The sequence below is a fragment of the Chrysochloris asiatica genome, unplaced genomic scaffold, assembly GCF_000296735.1.
Source record: "Chrysochloris asiatica unplaced genomic scaffold, ChrAsi1.0 scaffold00095, whole genome shotgun sequence".
Taxonomy (NCBI): domain Eukaryota; kingdom Metazoa; phylum Chordata; class Mammalia; order Afrosoricida; family Chrysochloridae; genus Chrysochloris; species Chrysochloris asiatica.
In genome coordinates this window covers 8677267-8701735 of record NW_006408613.1, presented here as the reverse complement: position 1 = coordinate 8701735, position 24469 = coordinate 8677267, and the positions used below count along the sequence as shown (strand labels likewise).

The 24469-nt window shown below is 36.3% G+C and overlaps 1 protein-coding gene across 1 annotated transcript in view; it reads left to right on the top strand.

Annotated features, from left to right (window-relative positions):
• CSMD1 (CUB and Sushi multiple domains 1) overlaps positions 1-24469 on the top strand; it is a 2529117-nt gene that overhangs the window by 891930 nt on the left and 1612718 nt on the right. Inside the window, exon 4 of the mRNA XM_006866725.1 lies at positions 3941-4148. Coding sequence (XP_006866787.1) covers positions 3941-4148 — 208 coding nt within the window. The remainder of the gene's footprint in view (positions 1-3940; positions 4149-24469) is intronic.

Here is a 24469-nt window from a genome sequence, read left to right as displayed (position 1 = left end):
GATTGTGGATCCAACCAAATTAAAGTCTTTGACAGCTTCCATCTTTTCTTTTTTATTATGATGTTATTTATTGTTCAGTTATAAAAATTTTTGTTTCCTTTGCGTTGAAGTATAATCCATACTGAAGGCTGTGGTCTTTGATCTTCATCAGTAAGTACTTTGAGTCCTTTAGCTTGCAGCAACAAGGTTTGTATTGTCTACATATCACATGTTGTTAATTACACTCATTTTTAACACTGGTGCCACGTTCTTCAAACAATCCAGCTTCTTAGATTATTTTGCTTAGCATATACAGACTGAATAAGTATGGTGAACCAATACAACCCCAAGCCCACTTTCCTGATTTTAAGTGTTCTGGAATATCCATTCTTTACAATGGTATCCATAATTTGTTATGATCCACAAATTCAAATGCTATTACATATCAATAAAGCACAAATAAGCATCTTTCTGATACATTCTGCTTTCAGTCAAGATTCATCTGATGTCAGAAATTATGTCCCTAATTCCATGACCTTTTCTGAATCTGACTTGAATGTAGGCAGTTCCCTATGAATGTACAGCTACAACTGTTTTTTAATTACCTTCAGCAACATTTTACTTGCAAGTGGTATTAATTATATTGTTCCATGATTTCTGCATTCTCTTGAATCACCTTTCTTTGTAATGGGCACAAATATGGATCTTTTTCAATCAATTGGCCAGGTCTTCCAAATTTCTTGGCGTAGATGATTGAATACATACAACATTGCATCATTTTTATTAAAACATTTCAATTTAATTTTATAAATACCTGAAACCTTGTTTTAAGCCAATGCCTTCAGAGAAGCTTATACATCTTCCTCAGTACAATGGGATCTTGATCATATATTGCCTCTTGAAAGGGTTGAACATGGATCTTTTTTTCTTTTTTCTTTTTGGTAGAACAACTCTGTGTATTCCTTCCATCTTCTTTTGATGTGTCCTGCATCAGTCAATATTTTGCCCATATAATCCTTCAGGATTGCAAGTTGAAGCTTTAATTTTCTTTTCAAATGATGAGTGTATTTTTTCCTTTTGTTGTACTAACTCCTGGCCTTTGCCCATTTAATATTTTACTGTCTTCTTGTGCTGCTCTTTGAAATTTTCTGTTCAACTCTTTCTTAGTTCTTCCAGTCATTTTAACTTCTCTGTGCTAAATAATAAGTTTCAGAGTCTTCTGACATCCATTTGTTTTTCTTTTTTAATGACCGCTGCTTTCTTTATGGATGAAATTCTTGATGTCATTCCACAACTCTCTGGTATTCATTCATTATTATATAATGCATCAAATCTGCTCTTGAGATGCTCTCTAAATTCAGGTGTGATATACTCAACACCATACTTTGGCTCTAAATGACTTAGTTTCATTTTATTCAGCTTCATCCTGAAGTTGCATATGAGCAATTGATAATCTGTTCCACAATCAACCCTTGACTTTGTTTTGCTGATGATACTTGTTTGGCTGATGAGATTCTCCATTGTCTCTTCCTATAGATATAGTCAGTTTGATATATATAGCTATATATATCAACCTCAATCTGATGAGGCTCAGGTTTATATTTGTCTTTTTATGTTGTTGAAAAGGGAATTACATTGAATAAGTTATTGGTATTTCAAAACTCTGTGATGTGATCAATAATATTCTTTCTATCACCAAAGTCTTATTTCTCCACTGCTGATCCTTCCTCTTTGTTTCCAACTTTCACATTCCAATCTTCAGTAATTTTCAGTGTGTTTTGATTACATGTTTGATGAATTCCAGAAAGAAGAAATTTGTAGAATTCTTCAATTTCATAATCATAGCTTTTAGAGATTGGTGCGTAAATGTGAATAATAGTGGTATTAACAGGTCTTCCTTGTTGTACTTCAAGATAGATCTCTTTTTTGATGATAACTGGAATGCCGTTCCTCTTCAATATGTCATTCCTGGCATAGTAAACCATATGATTTTCAGATTAAAAATGATCAATACCAGTTAATTTCAACTCATTAATACCTAGGATTCTATCTGTATGCATTCCATTTATTATTTGAAAACTTTCAATTTTCCTAGTTCATACTTCATACCTTCTATGTTTAGGTTATTATTGGATGATTCTTGATGTTTCTAATGAACTTTGGTAGTGTAGTGGGCTACATGTTGGGCTGCTAACCTCAAGGTCAGTAATTTGAATCTACCAGCTGCTCCATGGTAGAAAGATGATACTTTCCTCTACATTAAATATTTTTATCTTCCAAAACACTCTACAGAGTCACTATGAGTTGGAACAAACTCCACAGCACATAACCACCACACCACTGCAGCTGTCTCTTCTCATTTTGAATTGTGCCTCATCAACTAATGAAGGTCTCAAAAACTTTGCTCCAATCACTTCATTATCGTCAACTCTACTTTGAGAGGCAACACTTCCTGTTATATTTTGAGTGACTTCCAAGCTAAAGGTCTCCTCTTCCAGAACTATATATGACAATGTTTCACTGCTAGTCATCAGATGTTCATTGGATAACCATTCAGAAGTAGTCCAACTTCTCCTTCTTCTTAGTCTGACCTAGTCTGGAAGCTCCACTGAAATTGGTCCATCAAGGGTGACCCTGCTGGGATTTAAAATGCTGGTGGGATAAGTCCAGCATCACAGCTATAAACAAGCTACCACAGTATGACAAACTGATGGACTACTGGTGGCACAGAGACCAGCAACATTATCTACAGAGAGAATGGAAAACACAATTCTGAAAATATTATGACTGGCTCTTCCTTGTAAACTGAAAAGGCCTATCAAAATGAAGTTTCATTATCCTCTCTTTGTTTCTGATATGGTATGGTCTATCCCAGGATTTTAATGAAACCTAAATTCTAACTTTCCATTCACCCAAATTAAACAATGACAAGCAAGCTAGAAAACAAAACAAGCTTAAATAATGGAACTTGCAACCTCAGAGAATTATTTAAAGAAGGAACATTTCATTTTATTTTGCGATGATTTTGACAGGAGAGTATGCTTATATGTCTATTAGATACACTTATCCAGAGATTAGGGCTTAATCACAAACCTAATGAAATGTTTCTAGATATTCCCATCTTCTAAAATTCATATTAAAATCTTTAAAAATATTATTAAATTGTTTGTGACTGTCAGTTATGTGATGACTGCACATTCCAGAATTTAGAAAAATCACAATTTCATTCTTTTCAATAATGACTCTCTAGTTAATACTATGATTTAATTGTTATACTATAGTAAACATAAGGAGCTCTGGTAGCGTAGTGGTTACGAATCGGGCTGCGAACCTTAAGACCAGCAGTTCGAAACTACCAGCCATTCCGCGGGAGAAAGATGAGGCTTTCTGCCCCCGTAAAGATTTACAGCCTCAGAAACTCTGTACGGGATCACTATGGGTCAGAACCGACTCGAAGGCACTTAACAACAACAATAGTAAGCGTTGTTGTTGTTGTTAAGTGCCATTGAGTCGGTTCCAACTCATAGTGATTCTGTATAGGGTTTCTGAGGACAGGCTGATGGGTTTGAGGTTATGATCTTGTAGTTCAAACCGACTTTGAGGTCTAGTGCTTATAGGTAATGCTATATCAGCACCTTGTTGTTGTAGTTAAGTGCTGTCAATTCCGACCCACAGCAACCCTATATAGGGTTTCCAAGGAGTAGCTGGTGAGCTTGAACCATAGACCTTGCAGTTCAAATGACTTTGCAGTCTAATGTATTAGCCCATAGCACCATACCAGGACTTCACATAGAACTAAATTAACAAATTGGAATAAATCATTTGTCAGATTGAGTGGCTCAATTTAGTGGTTAGATAGTATCTATTGCTGATCAGAAATGACAATTTATACATATTATTGGGTATGAAAAATGTCTTTTTATTTTTTTTCCCCCCCCGCTTTTACTGCTGTTCCTACCAGCTGAGGGAGCTTGTGGAGGAACTTTACGAGGAACAAGTAGTACCATTTCCAGCCCACACTTTCCTTCAGAATATGAAAACAATGCAGACTGTACTTGGACTATTCTCGCTGAACCCGGGGACACCATTGCTTTAGTCTTTACTGACTTTCAACTAGAAGAAGGATATGATTTCTTAGAGATCAGTGGAACGGAAGCACCATCTATATGGTAAGTCCTGGGGGAAAAAACGTGCTCACATTATTGTTTGCTAAAAATTTTACTAAATTATTTTCACTAGGTATTAATTTGTAAACATAAATGCTGACAATGTCATGATATTGTGACTTATTTGAAAGTTTTTAAGATGTCTTTGCACTGGTATTTGGAGTTGGAACAAATATCTGCACCCTATCTATTTATTTTCATTTAAAGCAACAAAAAGGATAACAGTTAAGTTAGTTTTTGACTTGGTCCACAGCTGGTTATTGTGAGCAGATATATTTGGACAGAGGACTTTTTTTTTTTTTTTCATGTTATCAAGCATTTAAACTCTGATGTACACATAGGCTCATATGTTTCTTCTCCTTGGACATGGTGCACCAAATCATATAACCGTTTTGAGGCATGACTAGCTAGAAGAATGTTAAAGGCAAATTAAGATAACAAATGCTGGTCCAACATATGTATAAAGTAGAACAACAACACATGATCAGTTTTCTGGTTTGTATATTTGTGCAGACGGTATACAAGTGCTAATTAATTACAGTCTATTAGGTTTGGTTGTATTGATTTCAAGGAACAGCTTTTATTGTGTTTGTTAGTGCATCTTAAAAGGGAGAATTAAAAGGACAAATCTAATGCTAAAATTGTACTTCAAGTCATTTGTTGTGGATTGAACTATTTTTTATTTAATTTCTTAGCATTTTATAAATTGGATCAATTATCTATTGAGATTGTGAACTATGAGGAAATTTGGATATATATGAATAATCATTTTAGTAAAACTATGGTGAAACACAGGGCAATGGTTATTTATACATTAGGCAAAAAGAACAAGAAATGAGTGATTGTGAATATTCCTATAGGTTTATTAAAGTTTTCATAAAATCGCTGAGTATGTTCTTAATATTATTATTTGTCTTAAGCCAAATATTTATTTTATTTATTTCTAAAACTTTGGACTCAAAGCAGAAGGATTAATCACAATGGATAAGTTTTCTTCTTGTAGCCTTATTTTCCTTATATTAACTGTGGCCTTAATTTAGAGGAATTAATTTAATTATATTAATTTAACCAAATTAAGGGAACGTTTTTGCTCTTATGATCTTTGCTTTAAGTGTTATTCACATAGGACAATAATTTTACATTGAGTAAATATATCCATTTTCTTATTGTATATTACACAATTATATCTTTAAACACTCATGAAAAATGTTACATTATTATCCGCCTCATTTTGTGTATCATCAGAGGCACAGGATACAAATACTGATCTGAGAGTTGGGTGACCTACATTCCAAAGGAAGTTCTAACACAGCCATTCCTGGGACCTTGAGATAGACACTCAACTGTTTCTAAATGGGAGGAATCTATTAAATGTCTCATTTTTCTAATTCAGTAACATCTATTGTTTGTCTCTTCTCTGTCAATCATAAAAGATGCAAGTTAGTTAACAACCGCCTATCTTTAAAATATTTCTGAGGTCTTCAGAAAAAAAATTGAAAATCAAAATGTACGATAATTGATTTTGGGAAATTATATGATTAATGTTAAAAGTCTTAGTTATAAAAACTAGAAAAGGTAAGGGACATTGATGGATAATCTTTTTGGTAAAATATCAGATTGGGAAAAAGAGAGCAAAAAACAGTGAAAGGCATCTGTCAAAGCTTCTAGAATCCATGATTGGGAAGGCTTTTGCCAAGTAAACTTAATTTATATAAAAATGATGCTTTAAGATGGGAGTGTCAATACTAAAGTCTGAACTAACAGGAAAAGATGACAGATGAGAGAGAGAGAGAGAGAGAGAGAGAGAGAGAACAAAAAAAACTGTCAAAGGAATGAGAGTAACCTGTACACACACACCATGATTTACTACTAGAAGTCCCTTCTTTAATGATAGGAATAATGAATCAGAGGACATTTGAGTTAGTTTTACTCATTTCTTCTTTTCTCATTGCTGTTCAATTCTCTTATATAGTCTCTTTGTTGCTTAATATCTACCTGGATCTGCACCCTAGCTCATGGACTTCAAACACATTCATGTCAGATTTGGAAAAGTGTGCGCGGATAACATCATGTGTGTGCTGAAACTGGTTTCTTTAATTCTTGGTTATGGTATCAAGTGGAATTTCTGCAACCTAAAGGACCTAATTATGCCAATTAATAGCTATTGTTATGTAGTGAAGATTTGTATGGCTAGTAAAATAGATCTTTCCAAATATTTTAGGTGCCTCAATTCAGACTAGCAGATTATAATTTCTAGATTATTGATATCTCCCAATGCACCAAGAATGAAGACCTAAGAGAAAAGTAGACTAAATGGTGGGAATGTTGGCCCTGTATGATTTTTGATCTGATAAATATTGATTGCTGGACTGATGAACTTTTTGGTACTCTTTTAGTAATCCATGTTACAGACGTAAAGTTGGATCAGTAAATAGATTCTCATAGTATCCTATGTTCTTGGGATATAAGTGCTTTTAAGTAGTCAATACTTGTTGTTGCTAAGTGCCATCCAGTCGGTACCCTATAGTGCAACAGAACAAAACACTATCTGGTTCTGGGCCAACCACACAATTGTTGCCACGCTTGCACCCTTTGATGCTGCCACTTTGCCAAACCTTCTCACTGTGGGTCTTCCTCTTTTTCTTTCACCCACTGCCTTACCTAACATGTTATACTTCTCCAGTGATTGGTCCCTCCTGACAATATGTCCAAAGTATGAGAGATGAAGTTTGGCCATCCTGGCTTCCAAAGAGCACTCTGGCTGCACTTCTTCCAAAACAAATCTGTTGGTTCTTTTGGCAGGCCATGGCACTTTCAATATTCTCCTCCAACACCATAACTCAAATGCTTCAATTCTTCGACAGTCTTCCTTATTCACTGTCCAGCTTTCACATGCATATGAGGTTATTGAAAATACCATGGCTTGGGTCAGGTGCACCTTAGTCCTCAAGCTGACATCCTTGTTCTTCAACACTTTAAAAAGTTCTCGTGCAGCAGATTTGCCTAATGCAAATACATCATTTAATTTCTTGACTGCTGCTTCCATGAGTGTTGATAGTTGATCCAAAAAAAAATGAAGTCCTTGATAACTTCAATTTTTTCTCAGTTGATAGAATGTTGTTGATTGGTCCAGTGGTGAGGATTTTTGTTTTCTTGACATTGAAATGCAATCCATATGCTCTTTGATCTTCATAAGTAAGTATTTTAAGTCCTCTTCACTTTCAGCCAGCAAGATTGTATCATCTGCATATCGCAGGTTGGTAATGAGTCTTCCTCCAATCCTGATGCCACGTTTTTCTTCATATAACCTATCTTCTCAGATTGTTTGCTCAGCATACAGGTTGAATATGTAGGGTAAAAGAATACCCCCCTGTTGCATACCTTTCTTAATTTTAAACATTCAGTGTTCCCATGTTCTGTTCGAACAACTGTCTCTTGGTCCATGTAAAGTTCCTCATGAGAACAATTAATTCTTCTGGAATACTCATACTTCACAATGTTGGCCATAACTTGTCATGATCCACACAATCAAAGGCCTTTGCATTATCAGTAAAGCACAGATAAACATCTTTCTGGTATCCTCTGCTTTCAGCCAAGATCCATCAGACATCAACAATGATATACCTCATTCCACATCCTCTTCTGAATCCAGCTGGAACATCTGGAAGTTCTCTGCCAATGTATGCATGCAGCAGTTTCTATATTACCTTTAGTAAAACTTTACTAGCATGGGATATCAAAGATATTGTCTGATGATTTCCTCATTCCGTTGGGTCACCTCTCTTTGTAATGGGCACAAATACAGATCTTTTCCAATCAGTTGGCCAGATAGTTATCTTTCTAATTTCTTGGCATAGATGAGTGAGTGCCTCCTGTGCTGCCTCACTTTCTTGAAAAATTTCAATTTTTATTCCATCAATTCCCAGTGCCTTTTTCTTTGCCAATTCCTTCAATGCACCTTGGACTCCCTCTTCAGTATCATTGGCTCTTGTTCATATGCTGCCTCTTGAAATGGTTGAACATCAACCATTTCCTTTTGGTGCATGACTCTGTGTATTCCTTCCATTTTCTTTGGATGTTTTCTGCATCATTCAATAATTTGCTCAGATAATCCTTCAATAATAAAAGTTGGGACTTGAATTTTTTTTTCAGTTTTCCCAGCTTGAGAAATGCTGAGTATGTTCTTCCCTTTTGATCTCCTGAATCCAGATGTTTGCATATTTTGTTGGAGTATTTAACCTTGTCTTCTTGAGCTGACCTTTGAAATTTTCTGTTCAGCACTTGTACCTCCCCATTTCTAAAATTTGCTTTAGCATCTCTACATGGGAGAGCAAGTTTCAGTGTCATCCACAACTCTTCTGGTCTTCATTCTATAGTGTTTAATGTATCAAATCTGTTCTTCAGGTGATCTCTAAATCCAGGTTGGATATATTCACAGTCACATTTTGGCTCTCATGGACTTGTTTTCATTTTCTTTAGCTTCAGTTTGAATTTGCATATAAGCAAGCTGCCCCTGGCATTGTTTTGACTGATGATATGGAGCTTTCCATCGTCTGTTTCTGCACATGTAGTCAATTTGATTTCTGTGTGTTCCATCTGGTGAGGTCCATGTGTATAATTGTCTTATTCTGTCTAAAGAAGGTATTTGAAATGAACAAATCATTGATTTTGCAGATTTCTATCATGTGATATCCAGCATCATTTCTATCACCAAAGCCATATTTTCCAAATACTGATCCTTCCTGTTTGTTCCCAACCTTTGCATTTCAAAAACAAGCAATGATTAATATATCTTGATTCCATGTTTGATTAATTTCAGATTGAAGAAGTTGGTAGAATTCTTCTATTTCATCCTCACTGGTTTTAGGGGTTGGTGCATAATTTTGAATAATAGTGGTATTAACTGTCAATACTACTAGTTACCTTTTACTGATAAGTAAAACAGGAAGCCCAAAGGGCAAGCAATTACAAAGTTTATGTATTGTTGTTGTTGTTGTTAAGTGCCACTGAGTCAGTTCCGACCCATAACAACCTGGTGGAGGTTTTCCTAGGAGTGGATTGTGAGCTTGAACCACTGACCTTGCAGTTCATATGGAATTTGCTTTCTAGTGCATTAACCCACAGTGCCACACTAGTCCACCAAAGTTTATATGTTGATGTTGTTGTTAAGTGCCGTCGAGTCGGTTCCCACCCATAGCAACCCTGGATAGGATTTCTGAGGAGTGACTGTTGAGCTTGAACTGCCGACCTTGCAGGTCAAATGGCTTTGCAGTCTGGCACATTAACCCATAGTGCCATACCAGGACTTCAAAGCTTATATGTTGTTGTTGTTGTTGATAAGTACTGTGGAGTTGGGTTCCGACTCATAGTGACCCTGCATAGGATTTTCGAGGCTGTAAATCTTTATGGGAGCAGAGTGCCTCATCTTTCTCCTACGGAACCGCTGGTAGTTTTGAACTGCTGACCTTTGATGTTGGCAGTCCGACTTGTAACCACGACACTACCAGGGCTCCTTAAAGCTTATATAGTACTTGGAAATTTTTGAGTTTTAGCTCAAGGCCTCTCACTTCAAACTAAATTTTTTTTTTCACTAAAATACAGTCCGCTTGGGAGGCCTCATGTTGCGCTCTGGGCTATTGTGTCAGACTGCAAAGTCCTTTGAACTACAGGGTCGGTGTTCAAGGTTACCAGCTGTTCCTTGGAAACCCTATATAGGGTCGCTATGTGTCAGAATCCACTTGTTGGCACATTAAACAACAACACCAACAAAGGTGCCCCTGATCCAAGCCATTGTATTATTTCCAAAAGCCTCTTAAGCATGTGAATATTGAACAACGAATAAGGAAAACTGTAGAAGTTATGGTGTTGGAGAATATTATTAAAAGTACCATGGTGTGCTAGAAGAATAAACAAATTTGTGCTGAAGTACAGCCAGAATGTTCCTTAGAAACCAGGATGTTGAGTCTTTGTCATACTTTGAACATAGTTTCAGATGGGACCAGTCCCTGAAGAAAAACATCCTGCTAGGTAAAGTAGAGGATCAGTGAAAAAGAGGAAGACCCCAATAAGGTAGATTGGTATAGTGGCAGCATCAATGACCTCAAGCTTATTGATTGTGAGGATGGTGCAGGACTGGGCAATGTTTCCTTCTGTTGTGTATAAGGTCACTATGAGTCGGTATTGCCTCAAGGGCACCTTATAACAACAGCACAGTCCTCCTTAATGGTATAATCTTATATAATCTAAGATTGAGGTTTAATGCTCTATCTGGAAGTTACTATGACTGTTTAACGACAGTGTGTTTGATCCTAAAGCCTTGAACAGATCATTATCATAGAGTATATTGATCAGTTAAAAAGCAATTTATCATGCATGCTAAATCAATACAGTATCAGGAAAGACAGAATTTTTATTTTGGTGATATCTAATGTTTAAGGAGCTCTGATAATGTAGTGGTTATAAGTTGTGCTGCTAACCTTAAGGTCAGCCATTCAAAACTACCAGCCGTTCCATGGGAGAAAGATGAGGCTTTCTGATTCCATAAAGATTTACATACAGCCTTAGAAACCCTATGCAGGGTCACTATGAGTGGGAATTGACGGCATACCACCACCACCATCTAATGCTTATCATAATTACAAAAATAAATATTTTGCCATGACTGTGAGACTGCTTTTAAATCAATTACTTTTAAAGGAAGGTTAAAAAAGAAAAGGTGATTTTCCTAAAGCACCTTTTGTATTTGAAAAATACACTACACTAGCACATTTAAAATATATAATAGAAAACCTTGAGTGTCCAATTTAGATTTATACAAATACATAGATGGCTTATCTTTAAGAGACTATTATTTTTCAGTAATTTCTGTGTGACAGTATCTGAAATGTTTTATGGTCTAAAATGGTATATTTGAAAGTTTTCCCGTCTCTGAACTACAAGAAAAATACTAAGTAGCACTGGTGGTGGATGCATCCTATTCTGAAGCACAAGTTTATATGCCTTAGAAACAGGAGTGCAGTGTTAATGGCTATAAGTGGAGTGAATGCACAAACACATATAATTTTCCAATAAACTATTTTTAAAAGGCAGAACATACAAGCTAGGGCACTCTAAGAAAATCGTTAAGAACAATAATAAGATTATCTTAGCTTTATTTTCTTTTAATTTGGGTGAAATTACTAACTCAGCTATGGTTTATGTAAGAGTTGCCATGGCTACACTACAGGCAGTCTAAATGTAGTGAATGATGTAATGTGCCAAAATTATCAGTATATTAAATGTGGAGTAAATTAGTCTTTTTAACCCAATTAACTGTACACATATCAAAGAGAATCTTTTTTTACTGGTTGTTATCATTTTTGTTAGGTGCAATTGAGTTGATTTTGACTCATAATAACCCTTTGTACAACAGATCAAAACACTGTTCGGTCCTGTGCCAACCTCACAATCACTGACATGCTTGAGACCATTGCTGCTGCCGTGGTGCCAATCCATCTCATTGGGCATCTTCCTCTTCTCTTTTGACTATCTACTCTACCAAGCACTCTCCAGGGATTGATCTCTGTTGATAATATGTCAAAAGTATAAGAGATGAAGTCTCACCATCCTGGCTTCTAAAGAACACTCTGGCTGTACTTCTTCCAACACAGATCTGTTTGTTCTTTTGGGCCATCCCTGGTGTTTCATATTCAATATTCTGATGCAATCTGACAGTGTTCTACTGCTGCTTATAAGGTTTTAGTGGCTAAGCATTCAGAAATAGCCAGTCTCTCCTTCTTCCTAGTCTGACTTAATCTGGCAGCCTAGCTGAAACCTGTCCACCATGGATGACCCTGCTGGTATTTAAAATACTGGTGGCATAGCTTCCAGCATCATAGTATCATGCAAAGCATGCAGTACAGCAAACTGATGGTACAGTACTGTTTTTTTGTTTTTACTTGCCAAATCTTATTATGCATGATTGGCTTTCTATTAATACTCTACTTTAATAGAGACCTGCATTTACTTGTTCACTTTGCAATTTGGTCCAGTGATTACAATTTTTCTTGCAATGAAATATTTAATGGTAGAGCTATACAATCTTGTTTCGCATAGAGTGATTGGAGATTGTTGCAGTTAGTCTACCCTTCTAATAATATCAAAAAAGAAAGAAAATATAATGTATTTCAAAGTTAACTTACTATTGTTAAGTGTCATGGAGTTGGTTCTGACTCACAGTGACCGTGTATAGGGTTTCCAATGAATGGCTGGTGGGTTTCAACAATCGACCTTGTAGTTAGAGTTCCAGTGCTTATCCTACAGCATTACACCAGGACTTCACTAATGTTGTTACGTCTGAGTCAGTTCGACTCATAGCTACACTGCATGGGGTTTATGTGTAGCTGCTGGTGAGTTTGAATCCCCAATCTTGTGGTTCAAATTAGCCTTGCAGTTCAGCACATTATCCTGCAGCACCACACCAGGACTCTGGACTCCACTATATAGTTTCTCAAATTTAAAATTGCTGGTTAAAGGAATTAAGAATACGTAGCCTTGGCAGAAAACAACTGAGGGAGTGCTTATCACCTTTACTATGCACTTATATAAGAGTGCATATTTGTCTTCCTCTGCAAAAAGGGATATGTGTAGTGGAAAATAAAATAAAATAAATGTATTTAAAATGTGTGCTAAAACCACAGCTATATACATCAATCACTTAAAAATCTTCAATGACTGAGCCTTGGGTCATTAGCATGAAAGTCAAATACCTTCGCAAGCAATTCAAAGCATTTCATAGCATGGTTGGAACCTGGCGGTCTATCCTGGCTTCTTTCAGCAGCATCCTTTAGCCAGACTGACCACATATCTGTCTTCACTCTAACAGGCATTTGCTTGGCAATTTGAGGCACATGCCTCCATGTGGAAATTCCACACTTCCCAACACAGTCCTTATTGATTAAAATAAGATGCCGATTAAAGTGACATAGATGGATGAATACTTAAAGGAAGTAACACAAGTGAAACAAACAGATTGTGTAATCTCCTTCCTTGGAAATCTTCAATGATAGTAAAAGCAAGTATGCCTCTTGCCTGAGTTGGATTAAGCATGTTTTATCATATTAATAGTCTGTTACTTTAGGCATTTTTAAGACTTAAATGTTATTTTTCACTAGCTAGCATAACCCTGGTGTCCTGGTGTGGCCCTGTGGGTTAATGCACCAGACTGCAAGACCAGTGGTTCAAACTCACCAGTTGCTCCTTGGAAACCCCATACAGGGTTGCTATAGGTCAGAACCAACTCAAAAACACTTCACAACAACAAAACAACAATATAACGCTACCCTTTTTTGCACACCTGTATGACATCACAGTACAATTGAGTGTGGGGGGTGGTAGAAATTTTTGCAATCACACTTATTTTGTTCTCATTAACCTGGCACAATTTCACTATGTAATCAATGTTAACAAAAACTTGCAGAAGCCAAAATAAAACTTCAAAGAAACCAGAGATGCTGAATGAGCTTCAAAGAACCCTTGAGGGGTCAATTAGCACCTACAATGTTTATCCACTTGTCACTTAATTGATAATTGACTTGGTGTATATTTAATTTCCAATGAAGAAGGATTAGAGTTATACAGTTAGCTACAAACTCTCTGAATCAATCCTTCTACTCACCTGCCATAAGATAAATGAAAAGTATTTCTCGCTGTGAAGTACTATTTTTGCCTTTCTTTTTTTATTTCCTAGTAGATTATTTTGAAATAATTATAGTGTATAGTTGTTGTTGTTAAGTGCTATTGAGTAGGTTCAGACTCATAGTGACCCTGTGTTGGCACTGGTTTCCAAGGAGCATCTTGTGAGTTTGAACCGCCGACCTTGTGGTTCATATGAACCTTGCAGGGCAGTGCTTTATCCCAAAGTACAAAAGTAATAAAGACCTGCCACATGTCCTCCATTTAGCTATCCCTGTAGTTGTCATCTTACATAAACCATTTCCTATACATTTGAACTCTTTGTGTGGCACTGTGGAATAAAGCACTGGACTGTACGGTTGGTTTGAACCACAAGGTCACCAGACGCTCCTTGGAAACCCTATACAGGTTTGGTATGAGTCTGAACGGACTCTATGGCACTTAACAACAACAACATCTGTTTATCATCTTACATAACCATAGTATAATTATTGAAACCAACAAATTAACATTGAAACTACTTTACTTGCTGCCTCACTAATATAGTCTTCTTTTCTTTTTTGCTCCAGAGATCAATCCATGAATTTACATTCTGCTTAGTTTCATGTCCCTTTAGCCTTTTCCAATTTGTGACTTTTTATATTTCTTTATCTTTCATGACCTTGAGCTCCCTTACATTAAACAATTAACATCTTAAAGATATTACTTTAGCAATGTGAATGGCAACACTTACTGTATGTGCAATTTTGACTCCTTTAAATTGTAGGTAATTGAGAAAAATGATGACTTGCCCAATATGACCTCAAAATTCAAAAGAGATGTAAGGAGAAACATCTACAAGAAGAGCTAACAGTATGACATGGAGAGTTTTCCAAACTGATTCATGGCGTTATTTCACATCTGTTTGCAAAATTCCATTTATTTCCTTTATGTAGTTTAGGTGACCACCTCTTCAGTGCTTATACTGTTGTGCTTAGATGCTGTTGGACTGGTTCTGATCCAGTGACCCTAAGTGCAACAGAATGAATGACTGCTGGATCCTGTATCATCTTCATAACTATTGTTATGTTTGAGTCCGTTGACCATAGACGCTCCCTGTCAATAATGTGCCACCATCATGGCAGCTGGCCTGGGGGCATTGTTGCCAATATACAGTAAAGTGATTATGGGAAATGCTGCTGATGTCCCACAAGCAGTATAAAACGGGTAGATTATACTTTGTAAAGCCTTAAATCAATATAATATTACAAGCCACTTATTCCTCTCTTACACCCTGCCTTTTTTTCTCTGGTATGTACCATCTGGAGTAGGTACAGAACGAAGGGTCTGGAATTTTTCTTAAATAGAAAGTAAGGAGGGTGGTTTGTGAAAGGTCCAGAAGGAACCTTGCTCTACTCATTGTCTATCTCTGATTTCTTACCAGCTGAATATACCCGGGGTAAAGGTGTTTGTACAATTCAATCCTCCTTCTAATAAAAGTGATTGGTCCCTTAATGTATTGCTTGAGATTCTGATATCTATTATATTATGCAAAGTTTATAAAAGAAATTTAACTCTTATGTTGTTTAATAAATAGCTAAAACACTATTATAGTAATTCACCTTAGATTATTTTAATTTTGAGTTAAATCTATATGTAGAATTTTAAATATATAAAACTTGTGAGATTAAAATAACTGTTTTAAATACTAATAATAAATATTTTAAGTACAGAAAACATGTATAACTTATTAAATGATTGTAACTGTAGATTAAATTTGTTATTTTATCCTAGGACTCCATGAAAATGTTGTCCAGACTAGGAGTAACATACAACAAAAATAAACTTAAGTGTATAATAACAATGTGCAGAATATTCCTGGTCCCTAAAGATTGGAAAAATAGGAAAAATGATTAGTCCAAGTAGAGAATCCTGCAATCATTTTCTGTACAATTCTCAGACAAAATACCATATCTCACGATACAAGGTTTTATTGTAATACTTCTCTAGATATGTAAAATCCTCATCACTTAAATTCATTTTATTGAAAAAACAAAAACAAAAACCATTTCCTATACATTATTTGAAGTCTTGTGTGGCACTGTAGAATTAGCACTGAATTTCGAACCAGAAGGTCCACAGGCCATATCTACCAGTTGCTCCTTGGAAACCCTATACATAACAATTCTGTATATAGGGTTTCCAAGGAGCAACTGGTGGGTTTGAACTGTTGACCTTGTAGTTCATAGTCTCATAGTCCAGTGCTGATCGTATAGTTCTACACCAGGAGTCCAAATATATATATATATTATGAATCCTGGTGTGGCACTGTGGGCTAAAGTGTCAGACTGAAAATTCAATTGAACTGCTAGGTCAGTGGTTCAAGCTCACCAGCTGCTCCTTGGAAACCCTATACAGGGACACTATGGGTTGGAATTGACTCAATGGCACTTAACCACAATAATATATATATGGAGGGAGAGAGGTTTCCATATATATATGGAGAGAGTTTTTATTTATGTCTATCTATCTTTAAATAAAGGAGCTCTGGTAGCATAGCAGTTACGAATCGGGCTGCTAACTTTAAGGTCGGCAGTTTGAAACTACATGCTGTTCCGTGGGAGAAAGATGAGGCTTTCTGCTCCCGTAAAGATTTACAGCCTCGGAAATTCTGTGCAGGGTCGCTATGAGTTGGAACTGATTCCATGGTACTTGACAACAACAACAACATCTTTATGTAGATATAGGGTAAAAACAGATTAACACTGTTAAATAAATTTATCTTTAAAAATAAATTTATGCTACCTTCTAAAGGGGGAATTTTGCAACTCTATTCTAGTGATTCTCAAATAATGGTTTCTAACTGTCATTTATTCTTGAAATAAACCAATTTAAAAGTGGTGTTCCAATTCTACATTTTGATATCTTTATTTAAAGTTTCTCTCAAAGCTTTGAATATCTAATTTTTCTCTTTCTTTTTAAAGTTTTCACAATTTCATGGAGGGATGGTTAGGAGAATAAGGTAATTCTGTGCAATCCAATAGTTCTACAACAAATGCGATATTTTATTGCTTGAGTGCCTTCCTATTGGTACATGCCATGCAAACTTAATAAGTCCTTTAAATGAGCAGTGACTGAGAACATTAACATTTCCCATATTTTGACTTTAATGAATAAAAAACCTAAGGTATTCTGACATGGAACCTTTAAAGAAGTACAGTATCATTTTGTAATAAATCAATAAATATGAGAGTAAGTCAAGAAGTTTTGCTACACAATCCTAGAAACCTCTGTGAAGTTATGTTTCTGAACAGATCCTCCATGGGGTCTATATACTTCTGAAGGTGATGTTTTCATGGGTGTTCTGGTGTGGCGCTGTAGGATAAGCACTAAACTCCTAACCACAATGTCAGTGGTTCTAGCCCACCAGCCACTCCTTGGAAACCGTATACAGGGTCACTAATAAATCAATACTGACTTGACAGCACTTAACAATGACAACAACAGTTCTTCCTTGGAGAATTCTAGATTATTCTATTTACATTACATCAAATCAACTGTTTTGGTTTCTTCCAACAACTCAAATCATGTTCCCTTTAAATGTTCTTTCTGTTTGGGAAAAAAAAGAAGTCTGAAATGACAAGAACAGTGTTGTAGGATGGAAGGGTAAAATTCATCAATGACATTCTCAAAAAACAGCCTATGCTATCCTGGAAGAATGAGCAGAGGAGACTAGGCTGTCCTATGCTAATTATTTTGTTGTAATTATCCTGGCCTTTTATACACCAATGCTTTTTCAATTTTCTTAAAATTTCTTCATAGTAAGTCCCCATGATCACACTGTGTCCTTTGAGAAAATCTACCCTTTAGATTACCCTATTAGAATACCACTAAATGGTTTCCTCATCAGACCTCTCTGCCTTGAATTTAACTGGTCCAATAGACCCCTCAGAAACCACTATTGTCATTGGACTTTTTAAAAAGACATCCTAACAAGCTCTGGTAGCATAATGGTTATGAATTGGGCTGCTAATCTCAAGGTCAGCAGTTCAAAACTACCAGCGATTCTGCCAGAGAAAGATGAGGCTTTCTAGATTTACAACCTTGGAAACCCTGTACAGGGTTGCTATAGGTCGGAACCGGCTCGACAGCACTTAAAAACAATGACAATAAGTCTTGGTGTGGTGTTGGACTGCAAAGTCAGTTTGAACTGCAAGGTCGGCGGTTCAAACTCACCAGCGGTTCCTCGGAAACTCTATACAGGGTCGCTATGGATTTGAACTCTCTTGATGGCACATAACAACAGCAACAATAGCAACACGACTAACACAAGTGTATTACTGAGAGAAATTGTCTGCAGCCATCCACTGATCTCAAAGACATGTTTAAGCATGGTTTTGGATAAACCATGCAATTATGATCTGGAATTCTGATAGCAATAATGGTTTTGACTTATTAGTATATATTGGAGGCTTACTTTTCATGAATTATAAATTTTAAAATAGATGGAACTTGAGAATTTTCCCAATGTTATCCCTTTATTGTTTGGATGTGAAAATAGCATCCTACATATATTAAGAGTGTCTTAGGCTGGGTTTTCTAGACAAGCAACACCAGTGAAGCTTATATATGTATCTATAAAGAGAGGTTTATGTCAAGGAAATGGCTCGCATAGTTATAGAGGTGAACATGTCCCAAGGCCATGGGTCAGATGTCAGGCCACAGGCTTCTGTCTCATGCAGCTGGCCAGGCAGATAATCAAGATTGGCAGGTCATGTGGCAGGCAGATAGGCTGGGAAGGTAAAATGACCTGCTGCTGATGACTCCCAGGATTGACAAGCAATAGCGCAGGCTACTGGCTCAAATCCAAAGAACCAGAATTGGGATGATTCTGCCAGATGCAGAATCCTGACTGAGTAGAAAACAAACAGGCTTTGCCTGAGTGTTCAATACATCGGAAGCAGGCCACATACCCCAGGAAAACTTCCTTTCAATTGATAGGCTACTTATAGCCAATGTCTCCATGGGAGATTATTGTTGTTTTTGTTAAGTGCTGTCGAGTTGGTTCCAACCCCTAGCCACCCCGTATAGGGCTTCCAAGGAGTGACTAGTGAGTTTGAACCGCCGACATTGCAGTTCAAACCAACTTTGCAGTCTAGTTCATTGTGACTTAACTGACAGACTACTGAGAATCCTGGCATAGGCAAGTTGACACAAAACCTACTATCACAAAGAGAAGGAGCTCTGGTAGCTTAGTGGTTATGAATCTGGCTGCTAACCTCAGTGTCAGCAGTTCGAAACTACCAGCTGTTCCACGGGAGAAAAATGAGGCTTTCTGCTCTCTTAAAGACTTACAGCCTCGGAAACTCTGTACAGGGTCACTGTGAGTCGGTTCTGACTCCACGGCATATAACCATCATCACAAAGATACTTGCTTTAAGGTACCCAATATTTTTGTCAAGAGCTAAGCCAGATCTTTTGACTCTCTTGTCAAATTTGGCTCCCTTAAGCTGTGGCACTGTGGGTTAGTAACAGTGGCACTGTGGGTTAGTGCGCTGGACTGCAAGTTTGGTTTGAATTGCAAGGTCAGTGGCTCACCTTACCAGCCCCTCCTTGGAAACTCTATGAGTTGGAACAGAGCAACAACACTAACAACCTAGTAACTCTTTCGTTTTACCTTTTTCTTACTATAAGCAAAGAGTGTTGTTGTTGTTCAGTGCCTTCCATTTGGCTCAGATTCATAGCAACCCTGAAATAGGTTCCCAAAGAATGGATGGTGGGTTTGAACTGCTGACCTTGTGATTATCAGTCCAGTGCCATAAGCAGTATAGAATACAGTTAAGTGTCATGATTTAGACCATGGTATAAGTCAGATTAGGCTCTAATATTGGTTTTGCAATTTGTAAACTTGATTTTCTTGATCAAGTTGCTCTCCATGAGTCCCAGATACCTCTCTTTAAAGTGGAAATGATAATGACAATATCTCCAGGGGTTGTTAAGTGGAATCTATGAGGAAAGTTATTTAATTTTTTTAAAAAAGTATTTAAAAAGCTCTCATACAGTGAATTCTGAATTTTCATACTAACCATGTATTTAATACTATAAGAAATAGTGCCAGAGAGAATTCAAATTTCTACCTTAGAATGCAAAATCAATCCCTTGAAGTTTAAAAAAAAAGAAAAGTTTTAAATTTATACTTAGCTTTAAAGGGCTATTTTCAGCAAGTAACCTTCAAAATGTTTGAAGTATTAAACTTTATTTCTTTCATGTTGAATATTTAAAACTTTTATCTTTGCTATGAAACTGTATAAAAAAAATTTAAATGGTGATATTATTTAAAACGAAGAGTTAAATCCAAACTACTGACTCCTCTTTAGTCTTGTGGCAATGTCCTGAGCCGACATAGGTCATTTTCATTACTCATGGATATTGCCATCTAGTCTAGTTCATTTATTGAGTGTAATTCAAATGCTAAATATGTACTTGTAATCATACTATCAAAATATATAATCTAACAAAAGAACACGTAAGAAAGATAGAGGTATATATATGTATCCGTTTAACATTTTGGAGTGTATAAGTTGTGTCAGAAATTGTTCTGGGTGAATATATCTGACTCCTGGAACTTGAATGTTTGTAGCTATCACCAGGAAATCCTGTCAAAGTCCAGATTCTGATTCAGTAGATCTGGGAAGAACTTGAGATTCTGCAGTTTTAATCTGCTCCAGGACAGATAATCAAGATGGACAGATGGATCATATGGCAGGCAGGCTTCTGGTGTGGCACTGCCCGTTAATGTGGTAAACTGCAACATCGGTTTGGGCCATTAAGGCCAGCAGTTCCAACTCACCAGCTGCTCCTTGGAAACCCTGTACAGGGTCCCTATGAGTCGGATCCCGAATCGATATCACTTAGCAAAAAAAGCAACAACAGATGGCAGGCAGGCAGGCAGGCAGGTTGAGCAGGTCTGCCCGTGCTGCTGGTCTGTAGATCAGACTTTGAATAGTGAAGTGTAGAGTGTATGTGTATGTGGGGGGAGGGGGAGTAAATAGATATTTTAAAGCACTAGCATTAAAGTAATTAATAATAATTAATTATTGTTATGGAGTTCTGGTAGCATAATTGTTATGAGTCGGGCTGCTAACCTCAAGGTCAGCAGTTCGAAACTACTAGAGGTTCCATGGGAGAAAGATGAGGCTTTCTGCTCCCATAAAGATTTATAGCCTTGGAAGCCCTGTGCAGGGTATCTCACTATGAGTTGGAACCTACTCCATGGTACTTAGCAACAACAACAACAACAATTATTTTTGATTTGAAGTTTTATTGAAAAGTAAACTACTTTTCAGTATTTATGATAGTTCAGAGTTTGGTATAAGCACTGTACTTCTTGCTTAGAAATACTTTTTTAAATTTTGGGGGGCTCTGAGGCAAAATAAATGAGCTGATGAAGCAAGACTAGATTCATCATTGAGTCCTAAACCTGGCTTCAGCTTCAGTATCACCTAGTCCTCACCTCTTAGAGATTAAATTGTTAGACTGAACTGTAGAAATTGTAGAATCAACTATAGATCCAATACTTAGGAATCAGCAGTAGAAGTAAAATGAAAACTGAGAGAGGTGAAATCAATTGGGGGAAAAAAAAAACCACCCCAAAGTTGCCTTTTCTTAATTTACAGGTATATTAGCATTTTTCAGTCTACTAGGAGTTTGGCATTGGAAATAAACATTGTTGTAAGCTTTTTGGGAGACAAGTGGGTTATAAAGATAAAGGGGTTCCTTTACTGATAGATTTTTCAGTGTCTTTAATATGTTACTATACAATGTGACCCCTAAATATTAGGTAGAAAATATTGCAATTTATCAACCATATTTGAACATAAAACATTGGGGGCAGGGGATAGACTATACATCAATATCAGAACTATAACTTTGGACGGTCTATGCTTCTTTAGATGACACAAATACTGACCTGGCACAAAAAATCATGTTTTGCACTTTATGTTATAGTGAACAGATTTCAATTTGCTGTTTCTTCTTGCCATGGCTTTGATATATTTGATCTGTCTTGAAAATCCTCTCCTCTGCTTCGTTAGCAAAGATGACTGTCTTTATTGGTCAACTTAGGTTGCCTTAAGAGAATCTGCTTTGGAGTAAAAGAGATGAGTTAAAAAAGACATTGTTCTCTGTGTAGTAGTGTACTTTGGGTTAGTTTTTCAACTCTTAAGAGTTTTAGTTTCCTGACAATAAAATGAACTTAATGATACTCATTGTGTTAGGTGAAGATTCAGATGTAATTCAGAGAGCTACTACTTTATTTGTTTCAGAGATAGGCAAAACTGCATTCATGTTATATACAATAAAAAACAAATCTGTGCCACAGGTAACAAATGCTGTCAAATTTGAAAGGACAGAGATAATTTTCCAGTGAAGTTGTAGAAAATTTAATAAAAAAATATTGAATTTGGCAAGGCAATGAAAATAGAAAGAGTTTAGATTAAAAAAAATGTGTGTGGCGCTATAGGATAAGCACTGAACTGCTAATCACAATTTTGCAGTTCAAACCCACCAGCCGCTTCTTGGAAATCTGATACAGGGTTGTTATGAGTTGGAACCGACTCAATGACTCACAATGTAAAAATAAAAGTACAAATATGGGAAAACACTAAAAGTTCAGTAATACAAAAGACAGCAATGCCTGTTTGGGTAGAACAATAAGAAATATTAAAAAATATTTAGAAGGAGGTCCTTGAATGAAACTTAAACAAAACAAATTTTGTATTGAATAATGTTCATTGTGTTCTAATATCTGTTGGTATAAGAAACAATGTTTCAGGAAAATTAAATTATTTTTTATTTGTTTCAGATTGGGAAAAGAAAATGTGACAAATCATTTAAAATATGCATTTTTGAGTAGGACATATATTATTTATAAATACTTTGTATGGTCACAGGAGTAGAAAGGGAAAGTAAAAATATGACACTATTGATAGGAAATGCAGCTGTGTGATTCTTCATTTGGTAGAAAAAAATAAGAATCATAAATTTGCAAAATTGGAAAAACCCGAGGAGTCTGGGTTAAGCTGAAGTCAGAATATAAAACTGGAAATGCATGTAGGAAAATTACTACCAAAAATAAAAGCTTCTAGTTTGGGGAATAGGAGCTCTGATCGTGTAGTGGTTACAAATTGGGCTGCTAATCTCAAGGTCAGCAGTTTGAAACTACCAGTGGTTCCATGGGAGAAAGATAAGGCTTTGTGCTCCCATAAATATTTATAGCCTCGGAAACCCTATGCAGGGTCACTATGAATGGGAATTGACTCAACGGCACATAACTACCACCACCACTAGCTTAGGTAAAGTGGCTTGAAATGTGCAAAGCAAATGAGCATGATAAACTGGAAAACATATGTTATTTGATGAGCAGAACCATGGTAAAAATCTCAGCACTGGGAAAATTACTTAAAAACTTTAATATCAATTTAGAGCTTAGTTAGTACTACAGTTGTAAAATTTTCAATACTAGATAGTGGAGATCATGGTAGATTTGTAGATGGTGGTGGTGGTTATGTCGACCCTGTACAAGGTTTCCAAGGCTGTAAATCTTTACGGGAGCAGAAAGCCTCATCTTTCTCCGCAGAACAGCTGGTAGTTTCGAACAGCTGACCCTAAGGTTCTCAGCCCAATTCGTAACCACTATGCTGTCAGAGCTCCTTAGATTTGTAGGACAAGTATTGGATTAAGCCAGTAGCCTTGTGGAACAAAGATGAGGCTTTCTGCTATTGAAAAGATTCAGAACCTCTGAACCCCTGTACTGCCATTATAATTGTCATTATCAAGGGTAATTATAATTCAAAACCTTCTCCATTGCTAGTTACTAACAACAACTAGATAGTAACTCCCAGTCAAAAATGGGAAATTGTTGTGGAAAAAGACAACTTTTCAAGTCAGTGAATTTATGTGCACATTCATTTAACTGTTTGATCCTTTGTATGGGGTTTATAAGTAGTGATTCTTTTCCAAAGTAAGTGTTCTTGATGTTTGTGTGTTTGTGTTGGTGTAGACACGAGGCTTTGTAAGTTTCAGTCTTGTTTTTCCTAAAACAAAATCAAAGCAAAGTGTAGCATAGTTTCCATAACTAATGGAAACAAATATGCCTGCTTTAAAAAAATCACTGTCAGCAAATGTGCTTTATTCAAGGAAAAGGTATATCCTGAAGCATAAAATGAGAGCTTAATTTATAACACATTAGTGCTTCTTTGGTACCTTCTAATTTACCACAAACTGTGAGAAGGGACCAGGGATGCTCCAATTTCATCTATCACTATATATCTTGAAGTTTGGAGTAAGTGAACACAGTATCTATGGCATAATATTTCATGACAAGTAACACAGAGTTATACAAAAATTGCAATATTTGGAAAGCAAAGAATAAGAAGACTGTGATAAAACAACAAACTGGTCAGATCCACGTTGTTCAATAAGTTTTCATTTTCCCTGTATCTGAATGATTCACCTCTTCCTATCTTTACAAAATCCTAGTTTACATTTACTAATTAAAAATCACTATTTTAAAAAATTTAACATGAATTTTACTAAGCTAAAAACTAACATGTGAAAAAAAAAAATCCTAAACTCTAGGTTATAGTTCATAGTACTATAAATCTAATTTCATG